The 24938-nt window shown below is 48.4% G+C and overlaps 1 protein-coding gene across 2 annotated transcripts in view; it reads right to left on the bottom strand.

Moving 5' to 3' along the window:
* The window catches only part of LOC147723053 (uncharacterized), a 193899-nt gene that overhangs the window by 154886 nt on the left and 14075 nt on the right, over window positions 1–24938 (bottom strand). For both annotated transcript variants that reach the window (XM_086965424.1, XM_086965425.1), the window contains 2 exons: window positions 22599–24076; window positions 9214–9282 (listed from right to left, as the gene is read on the bottom strand). In XM_086965424.1, coding sequence (XP_086821550.1) covers window positions 9214–9282; window positions 22599–24014 — 1485 coding nt within the window. In that variant the 5' untranslated portion in view covers window positions 24015–24076. The remainder of the gene's footprint in view (window positions 1–9213; window positions 9283–22598; window positions 24077–24938) is intronic.

A 24938-nucleotide genomic window follows, 5' to 3' on the forward strand; every position in this document is an offset into this window, starting at 1 on the left:
ACTCCCTTCCGTACTCCTGTCCCCCTGCTCTCCTCTCCGTTGCCCACCCCCTCCCTGCTGCACTTGCACATGTGCATCTCCTCATTGCCTCCATAAGTTACTTCCGGTGTTGAATCGATAGTACAAGCAAAGCTGCTGAAGCGTGACACACACCCATCGTTTTCGCCTATTGCTTTTGGATGGCACATATCCACTTGTTTCTGTTGAGGGGCACCGTACGGATGCTCTGTCAGTGTGATCTCTCCTTATGTTTTTATAATTATAATGTGATGTTGTCCATTCTTTGTCCCTGCACCATGTAGTTTGCTGACATTGACCCTCAAGGTTTTGTAACATTGTTTCAGTCTCGTTATTGCGCCGTGTGCTTGTTAGAGCAACAAAAACAAAGCTGGTAATACGCATAAAGTAAAAGATTTGCCAGTCAGCATCTATACTGCTAGTTGAAGCCTCCCTAGACAAGCTGTTGAAAATCTTTTTATATGTGGCGCGGAGAAGGAAGCGGGTTCATGTTTAATTCCAGAACGAAAATTATTTCTGTTACAAGTCACGGCCTGCGGTAGTGAGTGTGAGTCTGTATACTGCAGCACCTTTGTTTGACAGTGGCTCCTCCATAAGCTATCCTCGTCGGCCATTCCCTAAGTTGTCAAGAAAAATGTAGTGTCTTCCTTTGTAGGTTTATTTTCTAAATGAGCAACACATCATTCAGTAGACTTGTAATAAATAGATTTAATTCATACATTGGAAATGCCTTCTGATTTACTGTCCTTGTCATATGCACTCTCCTGGCACTATGGAAAATGCCTTGCTTGTAGAACACCGACACCTCTCTTCTCTCTTGAAAGTTCGAAGACATGAAAGGGTATCATAAACATGCCTGATTAACTTCCAAATAGTAAACCAAAGCCTGCTATAACCCAAACCTCACTAATCTCCATGTCACAGTGCAACCATCATCATTCCAGCTGTGTCTTAAAAAATGACATTTTGCTGTTGTGAATAGCACATTAGTGTCCACTTGTTTTTTACAGAAAGTAGTCACACAAGCACAGTACACAAAGCTCCCCGGCCTGTAGTTCAAGCCCCACCCCACGCAGCACCTGCAGGGGGCTGCCTGATAGAATCAGACTGCCCACACCCCTCCATAGGCGGTATTCCGGTGCTATTGTGCCCACTCTGGTAATCATGACGCCCCCTGCTGCGTGCATTTACAATGTGATGCGTTCCTTCCGCTGGAGGGCAGATTCGACCACACACTGTTCACAATCACAAGCAGGCTCTGTTCTGCAAGGTGCCGGGGGACCTTCCTGCAGCCCACGCGTTTCTAAAATGTCAGTTCCGTAGGTGTTTCCGACAGCCCTCCCCGCGGCTCACAGCACGTAACTTTCCTTAAGGGATGTTGTTTATCTCGTGTTTTGTTTTCTTTTTATAGGGATATGTTTTTATGCATTTATGACAAGGTCTCGTGGCGGTGTCACCTCGCATCCCAAAATACCTACCCCCTCACCCTCAACCCCTCACCCTCACTCACCCTCAACCCCTCACCCACCCTCAATCCCTCACCCACACTCACCCTCACCCACACTCACCCTCACTCACCCTCACTCACCCTCACTCACCCTCACCCACACTCACCCTCACTCACCCTCACTCACCCTCACCCACACTCACCCTCACCCACACTCACCCTCACTCACCCTCACCCACACTCACCCTCACCCACACTCACCCTCACCCACACTCACCCTCACCCACACTCACCCTCACCCACACTCACCCTCACCCACACTCACCCTCACCCACACTCACACTCACCCTCACCCACACTCACCCTCACCCACACTCACCCTCACTCACCCTCAACCCCTCACTCACCCTCACCCTCATTCACCCTCACCCCCTCATCCTCACCCTCACTCACCCTCACCCTCACTCACCCTCAACCCCTCATCCTCACCCTCACTCACCCTCAACCCCTCATCCTCACCCTCACTCACCCTCACTCACCCTCAACACCTCACCCTCACTCACCCTCAACCCCTCACCCTCACTCACCCTCAACCCCTCACCCTCAACCCCTCACTCATCCTCACTCACCCTCAACCCCTCACCCTCACTCACCCTCAACACCTCACCCTCACTCACCCTCAACCCCTCACCCTCACTCACCCTCAACCCCTCACCCTCAACCCCTCACTCATCCTCACTCACCCTCAACCCCTCACCCTCACTCATCCTCACTCACCCTCAACCCCTCACCTACCCTCACCCTCACTCACCCTCAACCCCTCACCCTCACCCTCACTCACCCTCAACCCCTCATCCTCACCCTCACTCACCCTCACCCTCACTCACCCTCAACACCTCACCCTCACTCACCCTCAACCCCTCACCCTCCCTCACCCTCATTCACCCTCACCCTCAACCCCTCATCCTCACCCACCCTCACTCACCCTCAACCCCTCATCCTCACCCTCACTCACCCTCACCCTCACTCACCCTCAACCCCTCATCCTCACCCTCACCCTCACCCTCACTCACCCTCACCCTCACTCACCCTCAACCCCTCACCCTCACTCACCCTCAACCCCTCACCCTCAACCCCTCACTCATCCTCACTCACCCTCAACCCCTCACCCTCACTCATCCTCACTCACCCTCAACCCCTCACCCTCACTCATCCTCACTCACCCTCAACCCCTCACCCTCACTCACCCTCACCCTCACTCACCCTCAACCCCTCACCCACCCTCACCCTCACCTTCACTCACCCTCAACCCCTCACCCTCACTCACCCTCAACGCCTCACCCTCAATCACCCTCAACCCCTCACCCTCACCCACCTTCACTCACCCTCACCCACCCTCAACCCCTCATCCTCACTCACCCTCAACCCCTCACCCTCACCCACCCTCAACCCCTCATCCTCACTCACCCTCAACCCCTCACCCTCACTCACCCCCACTCACCCTCAACCCCTCACCCACCCTCAACCCCTCACCCTCAACCCCTCACCCACCCTCAACCCCTCACCCTCAACCCCTCACCCACACTCACCCACACTCACCCACACTCACCCACACTCACCCACCCACACTCACCCACACTCACCCACCCTCACCCACCCTCACTCACCTTCACCCTCACTCACCTTCAACCCCTCACCCTCACTCACCCTCAACCCCTCAACCCCTCACCCTCATTCACCCTCAACCCCTCACCCTCACTCACCCTCAACCCCTCACCCACCCTCAACCCCTCACCCTCAATCCCCCACACTCACCCACACTCACCCCCACTCACCCCCACTCGCCCTCACTCGCCCTCACTCGCCCTCACTCGCCCTCACTCGCCCTCACTCGCCCTCACTCGCCCTCACTCACCCTCACTCACCCTCACTCACCCTCACTCACCCTCACCCTCATGCTAAAGATTTACAAAAAAACCCATTAACAATTCTAAAAGCACTAACTCTAATGCTGCGAGACCTATTGCATTTCTAATGCTTGTTAATGTTTCCCCCTCCTTTTCTGTTGTGTTTCTTAGAATGGAGGGTAAACACTTGGTGAAACGTCCTCGCCGGTCTTCTGGGTCAGATTCAGATCCTGCGTCCCAGTGGCATATGGGCATGGATATTGATGTTCTGCAGTCTATGATAAATAAGGCTGTGGATCCTGCCTTTGCGGCTAGAGATGGCTCAGTGTCTCTGGTTCCTAGGGGTTCTTCTCCGCCTGACCCTGACTGACGGCTCAGATGAGGAGCAGCGGGGGCGCTTTGTTATGGGCGAAGCTCACTTGCCCAGGGATCTGTCCCTGCCAGCTGGAAGAGCGCGGTGGTAAAAGCACTCCTTAAAAAACCCCAGCTCGATCCAGCAGACATGGGAAACTATCGACCAATATCACTCCTTCCGGCAATCAGCAAGTTAGCTGAGAAACTGATTAACGGACAATTGTCCCAGTTCTTTGAAACAAATAACATCCTACGGGAATCCCAAACTGGATTCCGCCCGGGTCATGGCACAGATACTGCCCTCCTCGCCGTCATCGAGGAGGCAAGGCGCATACTGGATTCAGGAGGGTCAGTGGCAGTGATCCTCCTGGATCTCAGCGCAGCCTTCGACACAGTCAACCATCGTGTCCTTCTCCATCGACTCGCGGCAGCAGGGATCACCGGGACAGCACTCCGCTGGATAGAGTCTTTCCTCACCGGACGCACGTTCCAGGTATGGGACGGCAACTTCCACTCATCCACCCTCCCCCTCACAAGCGGGGTCCCTCAGGGATCTTCCCTGAGCCCGATGCTTTTTAACGCATATATGGCTCCTCTGGAAGACGTGGTGACACCATTCGACATAAAAATGGTAAGCTACGCTGATGACACTCAACTGGTCGTCTCCCTATCCCAACTAGTCGACCACCCAGAGAACCTGGCTAACTGCCTTACACAAATCTACAGCTGGATGAGTGATTCATCACTAAAATTAAATGGGTCTAAGACTGAAGTGATGCTCCTGGGAAAACAATGGGCGACCATCCCCCCAACAGTCTGGCCTGACGTGTTCGGAGAAATCCCCCCCCCCCCCCCCCCCCCCCCGAAGCGTGAAATCAAAACCCTTGGAGTATGGCTCGAACCTGAGCTCACCATGAAGACGCAAGCGGCCAAAACTCCGGGCACCTGTTTTGGGCTCATGCGCACTACCCGTAAGATTCTCCCCTTACTACCACCTGCTTCCAGGAAACTCCTCATCCAGGGACTAGTATTGTCCCGTCTAGACTATAGCAATATGGTCTACCTGGGAGCTCCAGAAGCCACTCTGGCGAGACTACAGCGAACACAGAACGCTGCGGCCCGTCTGCTCATGAACCTTCCTTCGAGAGTGTCAGCAAAACCAGCCCTCAAAGCCCTACACTGGCTCCCTGTTCGCCAAAGGGTGGAATTCAAAGCCATGTGCACGACACACAAACTAATCAACGATCTGGTCCTGCTATCCTCAGCAGCTTGGTCACCCCCTACAAAGCATCCAGATCCCTCCGTTCGGATAATGAGCACTTAGCCAACATCCCCAAATTCAAAAGGACACGCACGGGAGGCCGACAATTCTCGGTTCAAGCGGCTGTGAGATGGAACTCCCTCCCACGCACCCTCAGACTGGAAGCCAGCTACCTGGTTTTTCGCAAAAAACTTAAAACGCACCTATTCCCGAAATAAATGTCCCTCCACCCTTCCCTCTCCTTATTGGATAACAATTTCCTTACAGCGCGGGGATGCCCTTGGGTCACCAGGCGCTATACAAATCGCTAAATAAATAAAATAAAAAATTAAGGGAGGTCCTTGTGCACTCAAGACAATTTTGATTATTTCTCCCAGTACCGTCGGAGGGAGCCTGACACCCTTCCCATTCACAAGGCAGTCAGGGGTCTTCTGTCCAGTGAGTGGGCTGATGTTGAGAAGACTGGGTTCCCACGGTTTCTTGCCAAGAATTATCTTCAGGACGTTCTGAATGAGCCCGCCCCCCCTAGCGTTAAAGTGGACTCTCGTGGTTGGTCTGGCATCCAGTGGTTCAATTATCTCGGAGGACGCCTCTCTTAGTGATCCGGTGGATAAAAGAATGGAGAGTGCTGCTAAAAAGGGCTTACTCCGCAGCAAACTTTTCATTCAGGGCGGGCCTTATGCCTCGTATGTGGTCCAGTCTCTTCTTACAGATTTTCGGGTCTTGTCTGAGGCTCTCCAGCAGGGGGACAACGTTAAATCTCACATGTCCCTTATCGAGCTCCAGGTTCGCTTTTTGTCTGACATTACATTTGACTGTGTGCAGCAATTTCTGGCTCCATTGCTTCGGCTCGCCGTAACATCTGAATGAGATCTTGGAAGGTGGAGGCCTCTCAAAAGTCCCTTCTTTCCCGCTTGCCCTTTGAGGGTGCTAAGTCGTTTGGATCTCTGCTTGAGGATCTGCTGAAGAAGTCTGTGAAACATCGTAAGCTTCTGACACCTCTGCGGCCTCCTATGAGGCATCAGGGCCTTGGCTACAGGCATGCCTTTGGGAATCCCCGGTCAAGTGTGTGGTGTTCCTCCCAGCCCTTTCGCAGGAGGGGTTGTGGCCGTGGCACTCCTTTTTCTGCCAAGTCCTGGCAACAGCCTGCTAGTGCTGCCCTTCCCGATGCCTCTGTCAAGTCCTATCTCAAGGTGGGCGGCTGGATTGGACTGTTTTCTTCAGCTTGGGCTCACAATGTCACAGATTCCTAGGTGCTTCGCCTGGTGGTAGAAGGCTATTCTATCACCATCTCTTCTGCCAGATTTTTTTGTTCCCACTCCTTGGAATCCTCTGAAGCTGCTGGAGTTGCAGCGGGGGATCCAGGGTCTTCTCCAGAAGGGTGCAATCGTTCCTGTTCCCAGGCTGGAGTTGGGTCTGGGTTGCTACTCTCTGATGTTTCTGGTGCCAAAGCAGCCAGGGGACTTCCGCCCTATCTTGGACCTCAAGGCCGTGAACTTCTATGTGTCTTACCAGAGGTCCAAAATGGTGAGTTTGGAGCAGATCCGGCCACTTGTTGCCTTTGTCATCATTGGAACTTTTGGATGCTTATTACCATATTCCTGTGCATCCTCTCTCCCAGAAGTATTAGCAGTTCTTAGCCTTGGGTCAGCACTACCAGTTTTGTGTCCTCCCCTTTGGGTTGTCCTATGCCCCTCGGCTGTTTACTATGGTCTTGGCTCCCCTGGTGGGTCAGTTGCATGCTCAGGGAGTGCTTTTGTTTTCTTACCTTGATGACTGGTTAGTTTCTCCCTCGTCTTTTCTTAAGGCCCTGGAGGATGTGGCGCTGGTGAGGCTTTGCCTGGAGTCTCATGGGTTCCTTGTGAATGTCAGCAAGTCCCACCTCATCCCTTCTCAAGAACTTCAGATCAGGGTTCTATTCATTTCCAGGCTGGGGTTGGTGTTTCTGCTTCCGGATCGCCAACTCAGTCAATCTCATCTGAAATCCCTCCTGTTAGCCTCTGCAAGGAAATGGTTGCAGGTTCAAAGGGACAAGTATGCCTCTCTTTCTGGTTCCTTGGGCTCGCAGACACATCTACAATCTGGTGTATCACCTTCTGCCTCACTGGGATTCAGGGTCCCAGGACTACGAAGCCTCTGTTCCTGTGACTCCGACCATTTCTCTCCAGCTGCAGTGGGGGTTGGTATCGGACAACCTGCCGACTGGGGGCCACCCTCTGGGTTCTTTCTGCTCAGGGTGCTTGGTCCCCCGCGGAAAACTAGATGTCCTCGAATTGGAAAGAACTGGCTGCTGTGTTAAAGGATCTCGTGCACTTTGCCAATCGCCTGAAGGACGTTTGGCCTGTGCTTACTTGAACCATTTGAGGGGCACTCGCTCTCCACTTGGCTCTCCTGGCGGATCAGCTTGGGTCTTGGGCGGAGAACAATCTGCTGGGTCTGGTGGCTATCTATCTGCCGGGGAGGGAGAATGGGTGTACGGATCAGCTGAATCGCCTTCTTCCGTCTCTCTGTCCCAGTCACCTCTGGTCTTTCGGGAACTGTCGGGATGTTTGGGAGGCCCTGGTTGGATATCTTTGCGTCCCCTCGGGATGCTCTTCCGCTGAGCTTCTGCGCCCTTCTGCCTTGCATGGAAGGTGGATGCCCTGAGTTTCCCTTGGCCTCAGGGTCTTCTCTATGCCCTTCTGCCTTTTCCCCTTCTCAGCAGGGTTTTGGCAACGATCAGGTCGGAGGGAGTGTTGGTGCTTTTGGTGGCCCCCCCCCCCTTTGCCCTCGTCAGCCTATGTATCCCCTCCATCTTTGTCTGGCAGCTGCTTCTCTATGGAAGTTCCTGCTGTCCACTTCTCCACTCCGCTTTAATCACCTGTCTCGTCAGGCTCTCAGCCAGATGGCGTTGGGGGTTTGGAAGTTGAAAAGCGTAGGCTAGTTGCTTTGGGTTGTTCCTCTGCTGTGGCCCTGTCTATCCAGAATTCTCAGGAAGGGAGTAACCTTAAGGTCTCAGACCGTCACTGGCGGAATTTCTCTGGTGTTTTTCACTGGGGTTTCTCCCGGTTATCTGCGAGGGGGGTTCTGTGGTTGGGATGTCGGCCTCTACTCTTCGCAGCCAGTGGTCCGCCATTAAGGCTATCCGGGTGACCTCTCGTCCCCTTTGAGTTATTGGCTTCTCCCCATCTGAGCAGTTTTTTTTCTTCGACCTGTCGTTGCTTCTCCTGTTCCACCCTGGGATCTTCCCTTGGTTCTTCATGCCTTGCAGCCTTCCCCATTTGAGCCTCTGCCTTCAGTCTCTCTGGAGTGTCTCACCCTGAAGGTTTTTTTTTCTGGTGGCCATTACTTCTGCGCGACGTTTGGGGGAGCTTGGCGCTTTGTCATCCTCCTTACTTGCGTTTCTTCCCTGACAAAGTGGTTATTCGTCCTGACCATTCTTCCAAAGATTTTCTCTGCTTTTCATTTGTCCCAGGATATGGTCCTTCCTGCCTTTGTTCCTACCCCCTCTTCGGAGGAGGTCAACCTCCCTTCCCTTGATTTGACCAGGGCTCTGGTGATCTACCTGGATTGTACGGCCTCCATTCGCCAGGTGGATTTTTTGTTTGCCATTTTTCGGGTTGCCCGGCAGGGTCATCGCCCTACCACGGCCACTCTTTAAGTAAAGCAAAAGAGCTTTATTTTCAACTTGACATGGCTGCTGCATTTCTGGCTACATCTGCCTTTTAACATATTAGAAAAAAGTGAAATACGTGAAATTAGACCAGCTCTCTATGTTTTTGCACCCGAAGTGCAGTTAGCCATTTCCTTTGATTAGAAGTACCTGCACTTTATAAGTGTGTAAATGATCTAGCAACAATTCTAAATCTTTTTTCCAACAAGCTTGCTTTTTAAAGTGAGTAAGCAATCCCAAGCTAAATAACAAAAAGAAAATTTAATCCAAATTAGATCATTTGGACATGCTCATCTCTTTACGGGCACTATATCAACTCTTTAACAAGGTAGACATGGTCTTACGAATTTCACAGGTTGAGATTGATTAGCACATTTCAACAAAAAAAAACTGAAACTTAAGTTACAAAAAAAAATTCGAAGACCACAGAGCAAAGTAAAGAAAAACTTTTATAATTAGTTAACAGTTCAGAAATGTTGCTTTATTGGGGTCAGATATATAAAAACGGCAAATTAAGCAATACTTTTGATTAAATATATTCAGATTCAATTTTAGATATAACAATATAAATTACCTTCAAATGTTTTGCTCCTCGAATATGTGATTGATAGCTCATGGAACTTAGACAGGTTAGTCGACAAATCTAGTTTGTGGGGGAAAAGTGAATTTATTTTTAAAAGCGTATGTTCAGCATTAATATGCATAATCAAAATCCAGTGTGGATAGTTCCTTCAACAGGCAAATTATTTGTTAAGCAAGAGAACAATTTCAGTCAATTACACATTTGCCAACATACACCGGAAGTGACCAGGAACACCCACACGTAGAATAAACATGTGATTTAATTAAGATGAAGCAACAGACCAAGTGACAAATCTCTCCTTGTGAATACCAAAATATGCATCTGCCACCTTATTAACATACAGGGCTGCCAATCAAAATCTCTACAAGCAACAGACACGTTCCAATGTCAAAGAATTCAACTCTCCAATCTGTACTAGCTTCTAAAAACATTCCTGAGTTAAAAACTAAACCAATGCACTTCAGAATGGACAAGAGCCTATGCCGTTAGTGTAAAAATTAGATTGGCACCCCCTTTAGCCAGATTTGTGCTCAGAATGCAAGAGCCATCTTCGAGTAAATGGCTAAGTTTAAGCTATTCCAAGTTCTGTGACATCGAGTGGAGTGGCGGGGGGTGTTGGGGGGAGTAGTACTGTTGGTTTTCATTATTTGACATTTGTGCTGAAGGGGGAGATAAAAAGTTGAAAGTTTGTGTCTGAAGAGTGTGGAGCTGTAAACAGAACCCACAGCCCAGAGGTCTTTCCCTGCGTTCTCTTATTGGAACGCCTGTGAATATGTTCAATCCACATAACTGTAGTCCTTGTCATCAGGTCTACATCATGGAAGGATACCTGTAGTATGAGTGGGTTTATGGCTATTCCATATGGATTGGTTAATTCTTGGGTTAATTGGAACCCACGTGCCTGTGTGATGTCCATCTCAGACATATCAGTCTGCACATGTAGACTTCGTCTGCTACCCAATAACTGGCAACAAGGGTGGTTGGAGAGATAGCCAACCCAACCCTTGCTTTTAGAGCATACTTCCTCATGTCTACACCATACCCACTGCTCCCCGATTCCCTGTGCTGTGGTCATCCCCACATGAGCTTCTAGAGAGTCGAAAGAGCATCCCACCGCAGCCAGATCAAATTAGCTCCAGTGACGACACTATGCAAGAGGTGTGCAAAAATAGCTAGATGTGGGAAAATGCATTGCCAGGACTAAAGCAGTCGTGGGACCCTCAAATGCAACAGATTCCTTGGTCTCTGGTAGTTCCTCTTGGACAGCATGAATGTGATAAATACCACCTCTCAACTGGCTGCAGACAAACCACTTAGTTTATGTTTGAAACTTGCATGCACATCTAAACTGCTGGAGCTTCATGGTCCTGGCAATTAAGGACCATGGGTGCTAAAGATGGGGGTACATACAGTGGCTATCAAAAAAAGGATGTGAAGCTTTCACTTTTACCTAACTTTATAAATGCAGGACAGAAGCAACACAATCCTTGAAACACAAATGACTTTGGTACTTTCTTGTTATGGAAGAAATAGGAGGCTGGTTGGACGGTCTAAGGATTGGCAGACTAAGAGGGCTGATGTAACAAGCATGCATGAGGAGGTGCCAGAGGTGAAGCTTGCTCAGAAAACCAGCATCTACAGTGGTTGCCACCAAGGAGGTTGTCTAAGGTGAAGAACATTTTATCAGACATAAAAATTGAGACTGCCTACTCTCAATACCAAACGCTTAAAAATTAAGGGTCACAAGAGATACTGAATCAGAGGAAGCGTGTAAAGTTAGGGAAGGTGTGGAAGGAAATAAAACACTGTCAGTTTGGATGACTTTCCTGGCTACTGTATAAATAAACAAGACTACGACCCACTGATAAGGTGCACATTAGTACATAAAAGAACGGATTGTGTGTGTGGATATTAAATAGGGAGTAGTCTCACAAAATTTGACCTGCCACTTGGAGGAGGTAATCTAGTCAGAAGAGCATGTCAATTCAGTTTAACAAAGATGTTTAAGAGGTGCTACGATTTTTGAGAGAAAATGTGTCTTCTAAATGTTCTCAAACAGTTGGGTTAACCCCAGCATTGTCAAACTGCAGTGGCGTTGCTTACATACACAAGGGTGCTTGCTCATGGCGATATATGGAGGTAGAGACATAGAAGAGACAGTACAGAATCAAGTGAAATTCTACATACTGTAGACTGTTTATTCTGATGATACCAATGGAAGACCTGCAAGGATGCAATTAGTAGCCTGGATTTTAGCATACACCAAATGGAAAACCAGTAAGCATACAGAAGAGGCGAGTGACAGTTGAGGGGATCTTTTTGAGTTTGAAAAAAACTTGGGGGACGCCACCAATAACCTGAAGCTAATGCGACTCACTTGTCTGAGAGAAGAGCATAATCTACAGTTGGCAAATTAAGCCAAGTCCCACCTTTTGAGAGTACAGACTATAAAAAAAAATACAAGTTAGTTAAATTGAAACGAGCCTTGGAGGGAGGAAGAATCCAGATGGACAGGTCAGCCAGGGATGCAACGTCACAAGAGGTAAAAGGATAAGATTGGCCCATGTACATTATGATGAAAAGATGATGACCTAAGCGAGCTAATGGGGCATTGGGCACAATAGGATTACTGAAGAACAAATGTAACTTACCTGTAAACAGGTGGTTCTCCAGTATTGGTGTCTTTTATAGATTCACATGCTTGAATATTCCCCGTCGTCAAAGTGGGAGTCCCACGGTAAATAAAATACCAATAACATATGTATATAAATACATAAATCATGAAATAGTAGTAAAACACTTGTAACATATTCCTGTCATTATGTTAGTCCAAACTACAGCCAATCAGGCACCAGCACCCTTCCAGAACCTTCTCCTCAGAGCTCAGATTTTCGTAGCACAAGAATGACAAAAGAGTCGATGAGGAGAAACGAGCCTCGCATGTAAATCTATGAAAGACACTAATACTGGAGAACCACCTGTTTACAGGTAAGTAACAATTGTTCTTCTCCAGTATTAGGGTGTCTTTCATAGATTCACATGCTTGAATAGAATAGATAGTAGTAACATCCGAAGAGGTCCGATTGCTATGCAACATCATTGAGAAAACCAAAGAGACAGTAATAATACAGTCATGTAAGTACTGATAGCAATCATATAAAACCATAGCGGATGAGGGAAGACAGAGGCTTACCTTAGTTAAAAAGATGACAAAGTACTGCCTGTCCCACTGCTGTATCCGCTTCGTTGATGGCATCCAAGCAGTAGTGCTTCGTGAACGTGTGCCTGTTGGACCACGTGGCTGCTCGGCAGATCTGATGAAGCGCACATCAGCAAACAGGGCAGTAGAGGATGACATCGCCCTGGTGGAATGAGCCCTCACTGAAGATTGTAGAGGCTTGCCGGCCCGCTGATGGCAGAAGACGATGGCTGAAGAAATCCAACTTGCAATAGTTGGCTTGGAAACAGGGCGCCCTTTACACATGCGTCCGTAGGCAATGAATAGTTGACCGGACCTGCGATAAGGGGCAGTCCTGCTGATGTAAAATTTAAGGCATCGTTTGATGTCCTAAGAGTGCAATCGTTGCTCTGCCGGAGATTTAGGATCAGCAAAGAAAGTCTTTAAGAAAACAGGCTCATTTAGATGGAAATCCGTAGGCACCTTTATCAGGAAAGTTGGGTTGGTACGAAGCACCACACAGTCAGGTCTGAATTGGAGAAAAGGAGGTTTAACAGTAAAAGCATGAAGATCGCTCAAGCAACAAGATGATGTCAGAGCAAGGAGAAGGGCTACCTTCCAGGTCAGAAACTTTAAGTCTGCCCTATGGATAGGCTCGTTTGGCGCCTTCATTAGTTGGGCTAAAACGACAATGAGATGCCAAGTGGGAGGAGGATGCCGAAGAAGCGGGAACTTCCAGAACAGGCCTTTGAAAAACTGACGAATAACTCTAGAAGAGCAGAGAGAGGAGGAGCCATCCTGCCGGAAACGAGAGATTGCCGCTAAGAAAACTTTCAAAGTAGCATGGGAAAGCCCGGATTGAGCCAGGTCCAACAAGAACGGAAGTAGCTGTTCCGGAGTGGAATGGATAGGATGGATATTTGTAGCCACGCACCAATGGCAGAACCTCTTCCATTTGAGCTTGTAAGTCTTAATGGTAGACGGAGCCCTGGCCTGAGCTAGAATGTCTCTGCATTCCGGTGAGATATTCAAATGCCCAAATTCAAGGTGCTCAGGTTCCAGGCCGCCAAATGTAGAGAGGAGGGGTTCGGATGGCAAATTTGACCCCTGTCCATCGTGAGGAGGTGCGCTAGAGGATGAAGGAGGATGGGCTCGCACTGGGACAGAAGCAGCAACTCTGAGAAACACGCCTGTCGGGGCCATCGGGGGCGATCAGGAGAATGCGGCAGAGCTGCCTCCGCATCTTCCACAGCACACGAGGCACCAACGGGTTCGGAGGAAAAGCGTAGACAGCACCAATTCATCAAAAGGGCATTCCCGCACTACCCGTGGTGGCGATGCCAACTTACATAAGAGGGGCATTTCCTGTTCTCCGGTGTGGAAAAGAGGTCCAGAGACGGACGACCCCATCGTTGAAAAACGAGGTCGAGAGTTGGTTGATGCAACTCTCGCTCGTGGGTCGATGACGTGGATCTGCTGAGGGAATCAACTAGGATGTTGGAGACTCCCAGCAGATGCACCGCCGCCAGGATAACTTGATGACTGATTGCCCAATCCAGATCGACTGAGCCAGCCGAGACAAGAGTGGAGTCCTGGTTCCGCTCTGCTTGTTGCATACTGCATACTGGTGGTATTGTCCGTCTGAATGAGCACGGATTCCCCTTTGAATCACAGGAAGGAACGACTTAAGTGCCAGAAAAATTGCCATCCACTCCAGCCTGTTGATATGCCAGGAACGTTGAAGCAGAGACCATTTGCCTTTGATGGAAAGGCCTTGAAGGTGAGCACCCCAGCCTTCTAATGAGGCGTCTGTTGGGAGCGTGAGTTCTGGAGTGGTGGCGAGGAAAGAAGTTCCTGTCCAAGGTTGGACGGTTGCGCCCACCATTGGAGAGCTGATCTCATGCGAGCGGTGACTCACAAGGTCGTTGAAAGAAACGGAGACCTGACACCACGGTACGTCCAATTCCTCCTGAATGGGGCGAGTCCGAAGTCTGCAATTTGGGATCAGTACAAGACAATGCCATCCCCAGAAATGACTAAGATCCGGACAATCTTGCCCGAATCAGACACCCCAAGCTGAGGATGTTTTGTTGACGCTCTTGGGACACGAATGCCTTTGAAAGCATTGTGTCCAATATTGCTCCCAGGAAATTCCTGCTTTGAGCCGGTTCAATCCGAGACTTGTCGGCATTGATGGCTAGGCCGAGAGATCGAAACATGTCCTGACAAAGACAAGTGTGTTGAAGCACCTGTTTGCGAGACTGTGACTTGGAGGCAGTCGTCCAGATATGGAAAGATTTGGACGCCTCGGAGACGCAGGTAAGCCACCACTGGAGCCAATACTTTCGTGAAGGCACGAGGGGCGGATCGAAGGCTGAAAGGCAACACCTTGAACTGGAAGTCTCTCCGTCCCACCCGGAAATGCAAGTACTTCCGATGCTTTTGAAGAATTGGAACATGGAAGTAAGCATCCTGAAGGTTGATGGTGGTCATGAAATCACCCATGGAGAGAAGACGCAGGATCTCTACTAGTAGAAGCATGCAGAAGGATTGGCTCTTAAGGTACCTGTTGAGTGCTCTCAAATCCAGAATCGGTCGCCAATCTCCAGTCTTCTTGAGTATTAGGAAGAAAAAGGAATAGAAACCCTTTCCTCTCTGAAGACTTGGGAACCACTTCGACTGCACCTTTCAGAATTAGAAGACAAACTTGATGGAAAAGCTCCTGGAGGTGGGGAGGAGGCGGGCCAGACGGTGGAGTGGGAGGAGGAATCTTGATGAACTCTAGAGCATGACCCTTTTTTACAATGTCCAGAACCCAGCGGTCCGAGGTGATGTAGTACCACTGAGAGAAGAACAGATTCGACCTCCAACACTGGGGGGGGGGGGGGGGGGGGGGGGGGGGGGGGGGGGGGGCGGGGGATACACAAGTCATTGACGTTTGGGAGTGGATGCTCTATGCGAGGATTTTCCGCTGTAGGATTTGGAGGACTGCTGTTGGTTGGAAGTGGAATATTGGTTACCTTGATGGTATGAGCGATACTGAGTGCTTTCTCCACGAAAAGTTGAGGTGCCGCGTCCGCCTGCACCCCGAAATGGCTGCTTCTGAAACTGTAAAGTCCCCAATGAGCAAGCAGTATCAGTGTCCTTTTTAATGGACTGCAAAGCCTCGTCTATGTTCGCTCCCAAAAGCGACTCACCGTCATACGGCATATCTAGGATCTTGGATTGGACTTCTTGGCGGGAAGAGGTGAACCGCAACCAACCCTGCCTTTGCAAGACCGCTGCACCAGCCAGCTGACGAAAGCCAGTGCACGCAATGTCAACTGAGCAATCAATGATTTCCTATGATGTCTTCTCTCCGTCCTGCAGGATCTTTAAAGATTCAGCTTTGGAAGCGTCAGGGATGAGGTTCACCAGGACAGACAAGTCCGACCACATCTGGCGGTCGTAGCGGCCTAAGATGGCTAAAGCATTAGCCGCCCTCACTGTAGTGGATGCCATAGTGGAGAATTTGCGTCCAATAGTGTCCAGGCGACGACCCTCCCTACCTGGAGGAGCTGAAATTGGAGATGCCGGATTACGGGAACGACGTTGTGCAGCCAAAGTGACCACTGAGTCAGGCTTTGGATGAGCGACAAGGCACGCTGGAGATCCTATGGCCTCCTTGTATTTTTTCTCAAGGCGAGGTAGTTGAGCTGGCAGTGAATTTGGAGTCTGCATGAGCTTCACCCCTTCAGTCCATATAAAGTCTATGATGGGTATAGTGTGGACTTGTTTGAAAGTCTGATTTTTAAAATCATAGAGGAAACAGTCCTCCTCCCGCTGGACTCTAGGCAACTTGAAGCGCTGGGCCGCTCTATCCATCAGCTGATGGAAACTTGCAATGTCCACAGGAGGTGAATCCCCGGGCTCTACCGGAGGAGGGGAAGGCGTCTGGATTTGGTAGTCGACCCACTCAGTCATTCTGGTGGCGGCGTCATCGTGGACCTCTCCATCTTCCCGTTCCGGAATGACGTCATCCTCATCAACCAGGTACACCGTGTGTAACCTCACAGACATCTGAACTTGTGGTGAAGGAATCAGTGGCAAAGGTGGCGGAACAGGGACAGGAGCCGCCGCAGTCGCAGGCACATGAGGCATAGGCATACCCGGCGGAGAAGGCGGGAAACGCCGGTTGTAGTCATCCAACATATGTTGGAGATTTGAAATGAGCGATAAAGGCAGTGTCGCAGTTGGAACTTGTATAGAGCGTTCTTCTGCCTGAGAATACTGGTCGTTATCATCATCAGCATCATCATCATCATCATCATCACCGTAATCCTGGCACTTAGTAATCAAATCAGAAGGACTGTGTGCCACTCTGAAGGAATCACCCACACCATTATCAGAGTCGGAATCCTGCTCAGAGCCTGTGGCGAACATGGGCGTGGGAGGCTGCGGATCTGGAATGGATAGTTGATCAACTGGCCGTTGACAACAATGGTGCAAGGGGTCGGCGGTGGAAGAGTCAGACCCAGTGGAGGACAAAGGCACCAAAGGCAATGAGACAAACGATGAAGGAACCACCGTCGATGGCGTCGTCGACGACACTGGCAGAGGCGTAGATGAAGTCGTTGAAGAAAGATCCACCGTCGACGGAGCCGCCGTAGACTGAACCATCGTAGACGGTAAGGATGAAGCCACCGCCAACTTCTTGTGAGCTTTCGTCGACGATGACTTTGTTGGCGAAGCAGATTTCTCCGTCGACGACGAGGCAATAGGTATTGTCGACAAGACAGTCTTGAAGCTAAGCGATACCTTAGTCGACATGGAAGACGTCGACGTAGCAGTCGTCAACGATCCAGAGGCTGATGTCGTCACTGTCGCCGCTGACGATCCGTAGACGGCTGATCTCGTTGTCGGGACGATAGTCGGCGCTCCAGTCGACGAGGAAACATGTTTCGGAGCAGAAACATGACAGGAGGCAGCAGAAAACGCCCGAGAGCCAGGTCTCGTGGGCGTAGAGGTAGTAGGAGGTGGTGAAGACACCGCAGGAGCCACAGACAGGGAAAGTTTCTTCCTTTTAGAAGAGGTGAAGGCATATCCTGCACACTACTACTCTTGGAGGCTGCTTTAGAAGGTCCAGACTGCAAACTTTCTGCATCCGACAATGCCGAATCCTTATCCTTAAGACGCTGGAGCCAAATGAGGAGACTGCCTTCTCTGTCCTTACGGGTTTGCAGCTACCAACCTCATGGTCGGGTTATAGACAATAAATGCACTTCTTTTGGGGGTCCTCAGAATAAAGACGCAATTTCCCACAAGAAGAGCAAGGTCTAAATAAAGACTTCTTACTCGAAGACATGCTGAGAAGACTGGAAAAACTTGAAGTTGAGAAAACTAAGCAGAGCTCAGGGAGACTCCCTTCACACGACGTGCAGTAGAAAATCTGAGGGTCTGAGCTCTGAGGAGAAGGTTCTGGAAGGGTGCTGGCGCCTGATTGGCTGTGACTAACATAATAACAGGAATATGTAACTAGCGTTTTTTCTCTTTATCATGTATTCCTATGTAGGAATTGTTTTTTAGTCTTTATTATGTATTTACTATTTTTTTTTCCATGTGTTATGTATTTACATACATATGTTATTGGTATGTTATTGCTATTTTATTTACTGTGGGACTCCCACTTCCACGACGGGGAATATTCAAGCATGTGAATCTATGAAAGACACCCTAATACTGGAGAAGGTTCAATTGCCCAATCTGTCAGACAGGGAGATGCACAATGGAAAGGATATGATAAATACTTTACTGATGTCAGATATCCTTCAGGATCAAGTTCGCGCTATATAAAACTTTATAAAAAAAATAAAAATAAAATAAATTACAGTTTCTCACAAACCAGGGACCAAATATTCTACCTACAAACTGTTGGATGAGATGATGAATTAACTTTTCCGTTTATATGGGCAATGAGTAAGAGTCTACCTGCATATACAGGGAGGCAAAACCATGAATGAGTTAATCAGATCTTCCAAACTCTCCCCAAAATTGTGCCACTAAGGTCGAAGATAGAATTTGAGGCAATAGGCTAAAGTGGGTAATTGTCTCTCGTCAAGAGTGGACAGATTTGACTCCGTTTCAAAGGGCAAATATCCCAGGTGTCACTCAATCTCTGAAAGCTACTTAAGTAAATTGAGGGGCCATGAACCCATGATGATTTTACTGTTTGATACAGAGCGCAGTCAATTCAACATAAGGCCCTTTCCTTGCGCTCACAACAAAGATGGGCTTTGGCCTAGAGTTTACACCATGGACTGCATTGTTGCACAACTATCCCAAGGACCCCATAAAGCTGAATAACGTGCAGACTCTGAAATTCAAGCTGCACCGGGAAAGCAAGGATGCCCTTCATCCCTCTAGTGTGCTGGATCAACTGATCCAGTTATCTGTGGCTGAGAGTGGTGCACCGAGAAACTGTCATGACCTAGGTTGATCACAAAGCAGTGGTGGCAGTGTACAGAGTTTTGTGAACTATTTGCCCTGATCAGACCTTTATGTACTGTAATTGAGGATCACGGTCTACTACCTCCCCTTGTGTAAAATTCCACTTTAGATTGACCCTTTTACCCCAATTCCTAGACCCCTTGCACTGAAATTCCATGTGTGTGCAGGGTGGTTATGTATGGCAAATAAGTAGCACCTGCATGGTCGTCCAGTTATGTGTCTAGCAAGCGTGAATTCTGGGGCCAGGGGGCTTAATTTTAGATGACCCCCAGATTTAGCATGACAAAAGATGGAGGGTGCATTTTGGTGACGCTCGGATGGTGATCAAGACACTGGAGTGAGTGTAGATTGAGACCATCTGAAACGCAATGAGATCATTTTAGCAAAGGGCTGCTGGATTGGATCTTGAGCACTGACATTTGGAGGATGTTCGGGGTGGCATACGTGAGCAATTTTCTGTTAAATGTGCGGAGGTTTCTAGACCAGGTCTTCCCATTGGTCTTTGGTTGCTTCAGAAAGGTGGAAGACAGCTAGATGTAGAAATATCAAATGCTACTGTGCCTTTGTTTTGGATACTAATGCTTGGAGTCAGCCTCATCATTCAGTCAGAAAACAACATCTGAAATAGAACCACAGGAAACTGGTTCTAGGCCCTTAGATAGTGAATCAACATACCTCTCAGGAAATTTTAGTGGGACTCAAACCACCACACTTTGTTCCAATTTCTTCTCCTCCAAGGACAGGGGTGTCTGCAGTGTACTCGGAGCAGCTGTCTACATAACAGCAAGTGTCCCCGATGTGGAGAAGCCGAAGATCTGACTAGCACCTACAAATGTGCCTACCTGATCAGCAAGGGAAGGAGACAGCATGGCCCTGCAAAAGGACGGACAGCCAAGGACAAACGCAGCGGTGTTCCCGATTTAAGGAATAACCAGAAGCAGCTGACTGCCATCGGGAGTGGAGCCGGAGAGGACCCAGTCTGTCAGAGTCCAAAGTGAGGCTCCCACTGTGGTCTCACATCACCAGGCTTGATGCTGAATATGGAAGTGCAACGAGAGCACCCACCAGAAGAACACAAGCCATGGTCCAGCAAGCAAGTAAAGCGGGCCTAAATGTATAAGACTTAACGTGTCGATTGGTCATGAGAACACTGCTGCCACTGTGATCGTTTTTGGCAAGAACTGTCAGAAATGATCATGAATTACCCAGTGGGGTATTACTGGCGATCACTACACTAATCATTAGAGAACTACCCATTTGTGTAATATTAGCCAGTACTTTTGTATGTCACCGCAGACATCAGATAAGTCATTGTAGATAATTAGAAACCTTTCTACAGCGGGAAGAGGACACTGTTGTAGGTCTAATACTTGAATACTTGACTGGGAGGCAGTTGGACACCCTCACACAATGGACTATATATAGCAAGAGTCATGCTAGGGTGTGCGAGATGAAGGAGCTATTATATGGGTGTGCGAGATGAAGGAGCCATTATATGTTTTATTGTGTTGTATGCACCTGAAAAATAAAACTTACTAGAAAAAAAACTTTACTAAGAGTCATAAGTAATATTCAAGCCTTTTAACTGTGACTCTACTGAGCTGTGTTCAATTTTCTTTTCACTGAGATATTAAAGTACTTTTTCACTATGATAAACTGCTCACCCTCGCTAATCTGGAAGTCAAGTGCAGAAGGGGTGTACCTGGCACAGTTTGCAGAGCCAAGTACATTAGTGGCAAACTAATTAAACCACCATGGCTGTGGCCATTCAGCGCCCAAACTGCTGAAGTGCTACTGATTCTTGGAAGACAGTTCCTAGAATGCTACATATTTTACTAGAAGTAGATCTCACACTGATATATGGATATACCAATAAAAGGGGTAAACGGTCAGAGATTTACCTAAGTTCTCTAAATGGGCCAAAAAGATGGACAATGCTATGGTTGCAGAAAAGGATTTATTCAAGCGAAATGGGACCGCAAATGGGCGAAATGGAATACATCGCGGGGTGATATCAACCTATCTCCTTCAGTTGAACTGCAGAAAAATGCTTTTGACATGGATTATCTTACTGTCTAATGTTGCATTGAGACAGGATTTAATTTGTGAACACGCTTATGAGCCTTTATCATTGTGTACTAGTACTACGTGGCTTTGTGGCACACCACTGTACCATCCCTTTTGTTTAATAAAAAGAGAATACAAAAATAAAAAAGGGGTAAACCTTCTCTTTTCCTTGTCAAGAATGGGATGTTGGTGCGTTCAGTGGATTGTCATTCGGTTGAGTTTGCCTGGTGTTAATTATGGATAGTAACTTTTTGTATGGAGGCTCAGTGTACTGGATAATTTCATACTGTTCTTTTCATCCTTCAGGGTGATATTCAGCTCTTGAGGACGTTGTCCCTCTCCCAGCTGTGTTGGGAAACATTGTGTGATTATGGACCATGAAAACACCTGATCAGCTTCAGTATGAATTTGATCTGGCAGACAGTGAAAGATAAGGCACCTTCAGTTCACCCACATGACCAAGTTATGTTGCTTGACCTGCCTCCTACTGTGGCAGGAGTGATGCTCCTGGCATACTAATCAACAATGCCAAGAAGCTACAGACATTTCAACGAGGCCTGGGAACACGACATAGGGGCGCGCTCAAGGATGGCAAGTCAATAGAGACATTTTGGCACTCAAGGGAGCTTCAATCGTGTTTTGACATGATACAATTACACATTCTCCATCTAGCATATTAGAACAGAACGAAATGCAAAAGGCCTGGTTTCTGAGGGTAACCGTGTAATGCAGGAAAGACAAAGGAACATTCTATCACACTACCTGGGATTGCGCCAATGAGCAGCTAAACAAACTGTCGTATTTGGAGCTTGGGAAACTAAGTAGAAATACATTTGTTGCTTGGCTAAGACTCCACTTGACAAAACACCACTTCAGTTTTATTTAGGTTATTGAGTTGAATGGGATTCAGCCTGGAAGTGAAGTAGCACCAAAACAGCCACATTGAGAAAAAAAAGGGGGGGGGGGGGGGAATGGACCGGTGAAAGGCCTTTGAGAGGGTAGTTTATGAATGGGTTACCTAGAAAATTCAGTAAGATATGGGTGGTCTCATTTTGGGGTGACATGACTACCGGCAGATTTGTTACGCCCCCCCCCCACCCCCCCCACACAAATATATTGCTATTTAGAAAACTGTGGCTGTTGGTCACACTGTTTGTGCCTGGCATGCTAGCGCTGCTAGTTATTGTGCCTGCCTTTTCTCTTCCATGCCCTTTTAAGTTCACCACATGTATCATGAAGACACAATCTTTTAGTTTGCCAGGAGTAACAATCTAATCCCAAAGAACATAGCTCAAGGCATTGTCTGTTCATATGTAATTAATCAGGAGTATACAAGAGAAATTTAGACTTATTTAAATTGTATGCGAATGTGCGAAAAGAAAGACTTTATTCGATTACACAGTTGATTTTTTTTTACAAAAATACTTATCTTTGAAAAAAAAGGATATATTTTGTTAATTCACCTTAACTAGCACAGTGTAGAGACGTTTCACTATGCGAGAATATGAAATGCAACCCTTCAAAACATCTCTCAAGTACTGTGTTTGAAATAGAAATGCTAATTATCTAACTGGTCAGTCTCTAAGGCTAGGCTAGGAAGGTAATGTTTAAAGAAATGTTTCACAGCAAAGCTTAATTCACTCACCTCGCAGTAAAATTCATTCTTTTTATCGTCAGGATTGTCACTTTTCTTTGCATTTTCCTGGTCTCCGTCAGCACCAGTCACATTGGCTTGACCTTCGTTCACATTATTATCTTGATCTTGGGTTTCATCCTTAACTTCACCGTGGTTTACCTCACTCTGGTCTGTATCACTCATTTCCATATCACTTTGCTCCATATCACATGGCTCCATGTCGCTCTGTGTCTTTTCATCCTGGTCCAAATTACCCGAAGTCAAATCTTGATTATTGTCTGGGTCTACAGGGGCCTTCGCTATTCCACCCTGGTCCCCAAAGCTTTTGCCCATCCCATCACGATCCACAGAGCCCCGTGCAAAATCATCTCGCTCAATCCCTTCTCGACCCATGGAGCCACCAGTTATACCTCTGGCCAGAAGGCCCCTTGAAATGTCATCCCTGCTCATAGGGCCCTGCTCTCCCCGGTCCATGAAGCCTGGGACAATCCCTTCTCTGCCCATGGTACCCCCTGCCATGCGGCCCCAGGTCTTTTCATCCGTGACAATGGGACTGCGCTCTCTACCAACAGGACTGCGCTCTCTGCCAACAGGACTGCGCTCTCTGCCAACAGGACTGCGAGTTATTCGACTCCTATCCATGGAACTCCACGTCAACTGATTCCGGTCTATGGGGCTAGGAGCGCTACCAGCTAGGCGATCCAATGCCATCTCTTCCCTGTTCATGGGACTATGCAACTCTCCCTTACCTACAGAAACTCTGCCCATATTTTCCCTGTCCAGAGGACTCCACTTGATCGCATCCCTGTCTGGATGACCCCGGCTCGTCCCATCCCTGTCTAAGAGGCTATGGCTCATCCGATCACTGTCCGGAAGAAACCGCCCATCCCGAGCACCAGGACCAATCCTATCCCGGTCCACAGCGTCACGACTAATTCTATCCAGGCCTATGGCACCACGCCCAATCCGATCCCTGTCCAAGAGGTCCCGCCCAATCCGATCCCTGTCCAAGAGGTCCCGCCCAATCCGATCCCTGTCCAAGAGGCCCCGCCCAATCCGATCCCTGTCCAAGAGGTCTCGCCCAATCCGATCCCTGTCCAAGAGGTCTCGCCCAATCCGATCTCTGTCCAAGAGGTCCCGCCCAATCCTATCCCTGTCCAAGAGGTCCCGCCCAATCCTATCCCTGTCCAAGAGGTCCCGCCCAATCCTATCCCTGTCCAAGAGGTCCCGCCCAATCCTATCCCTGTCCAAGAGGTCCCGCCCAATCCTATCCCTGTCCAGAGAGCCCCAGCCCCCACCATCCCGGGGACCCCGGCCAAACCCATCCCTGTCAATTGCGCCACGGGCCAACTCATGCCTGTCCATTGGTCCACGTGCTGTCCCAACTCTGTCCATGCTCCTCCAGTTTGTGGTGCCTGGTTTCATCTTAAGGTTTACTGTCTTTTTTCCAATAACGTAGCTGAAATTCGTTCAAGTGGTTGTAGATGCTGACAGAGAAAAATATAATTAATATCGGCGTGTCACCATCAAAGTTCACTAGTATAAAGCAAGAGAAGGCAAAACATTTAAGGCAACACCTGCCCCCCCCTTTTTTTAACAGGTTTATTGGATTTTCTGTGACATTTATGATGCACGATGCATACGTTCGCCATCACATTGTCGCATAACAGATTTCCCACAACTAATATATTGATTAATGCATCTATGTCTCCAAGAAGCGTATGTTAGGTTGTTTCCCACTATTTTCTGGACTTTAGACTTCTGTATATAGTGTTTTTATAGAAATATCCATGCTGCATTATGTGTTATGCATGTATAGGCCAGTAAGCAGTTTTAAACATTAATAAGGTAACAGTTGAGCGATGCAACAATTACTTCCCCTTGAATATCAACCCTTCTCTCCACCACGCCCCTAGCATCACCTGCAAAGTTTGATAAATGCAATATTTATTCACATGTCAATTTATTTATGCCAACATACATACAGTTCTTGAGGAAACTAAGCAACCATTCCCATAGGTGACTGGCAGTCTGCGTCGCTGTATGCTTTCCCCATCACCAGTCAGGTGGCTGCATTTCTAAGCTTCAATTGCATATAGTGAGGGGCAATCAATGGCAGGTTGTGACCACTGGGAGCTCACTAATTTGGCAGTCACCTCATGTGCATGCGGGGGGGGGGGGGGGGGGGGGGGGGGAGGTCCTCTGTATATGTCAACCACTGTGATCGTCACTAATGATTGCTTCGCCCCACTTGGATTTGCCCACAATCCACTGTGTTCCAAGTCAGACCGTTGGGGGGAGAGAGAAGAAGAGGAGGGCAGTCTTGTGTGAGAACTCCCTCCACCGCAA

Source organism: Lissotriton vulgaris, chromosome 4_1 (assembly GCF_964263255.1).
Source record: "Lissotriton vulgaris chromosome 4_1, aLisVul1.2, whole genome shotgun sequence".
Classification (NCBI taxonomy): domain Eukaryota; kingdom Metazoa; phylum Chordata; class Amphibia; order Caudata; family Salamandridae; genus Lissotriton; species Lissotriton vulgaris.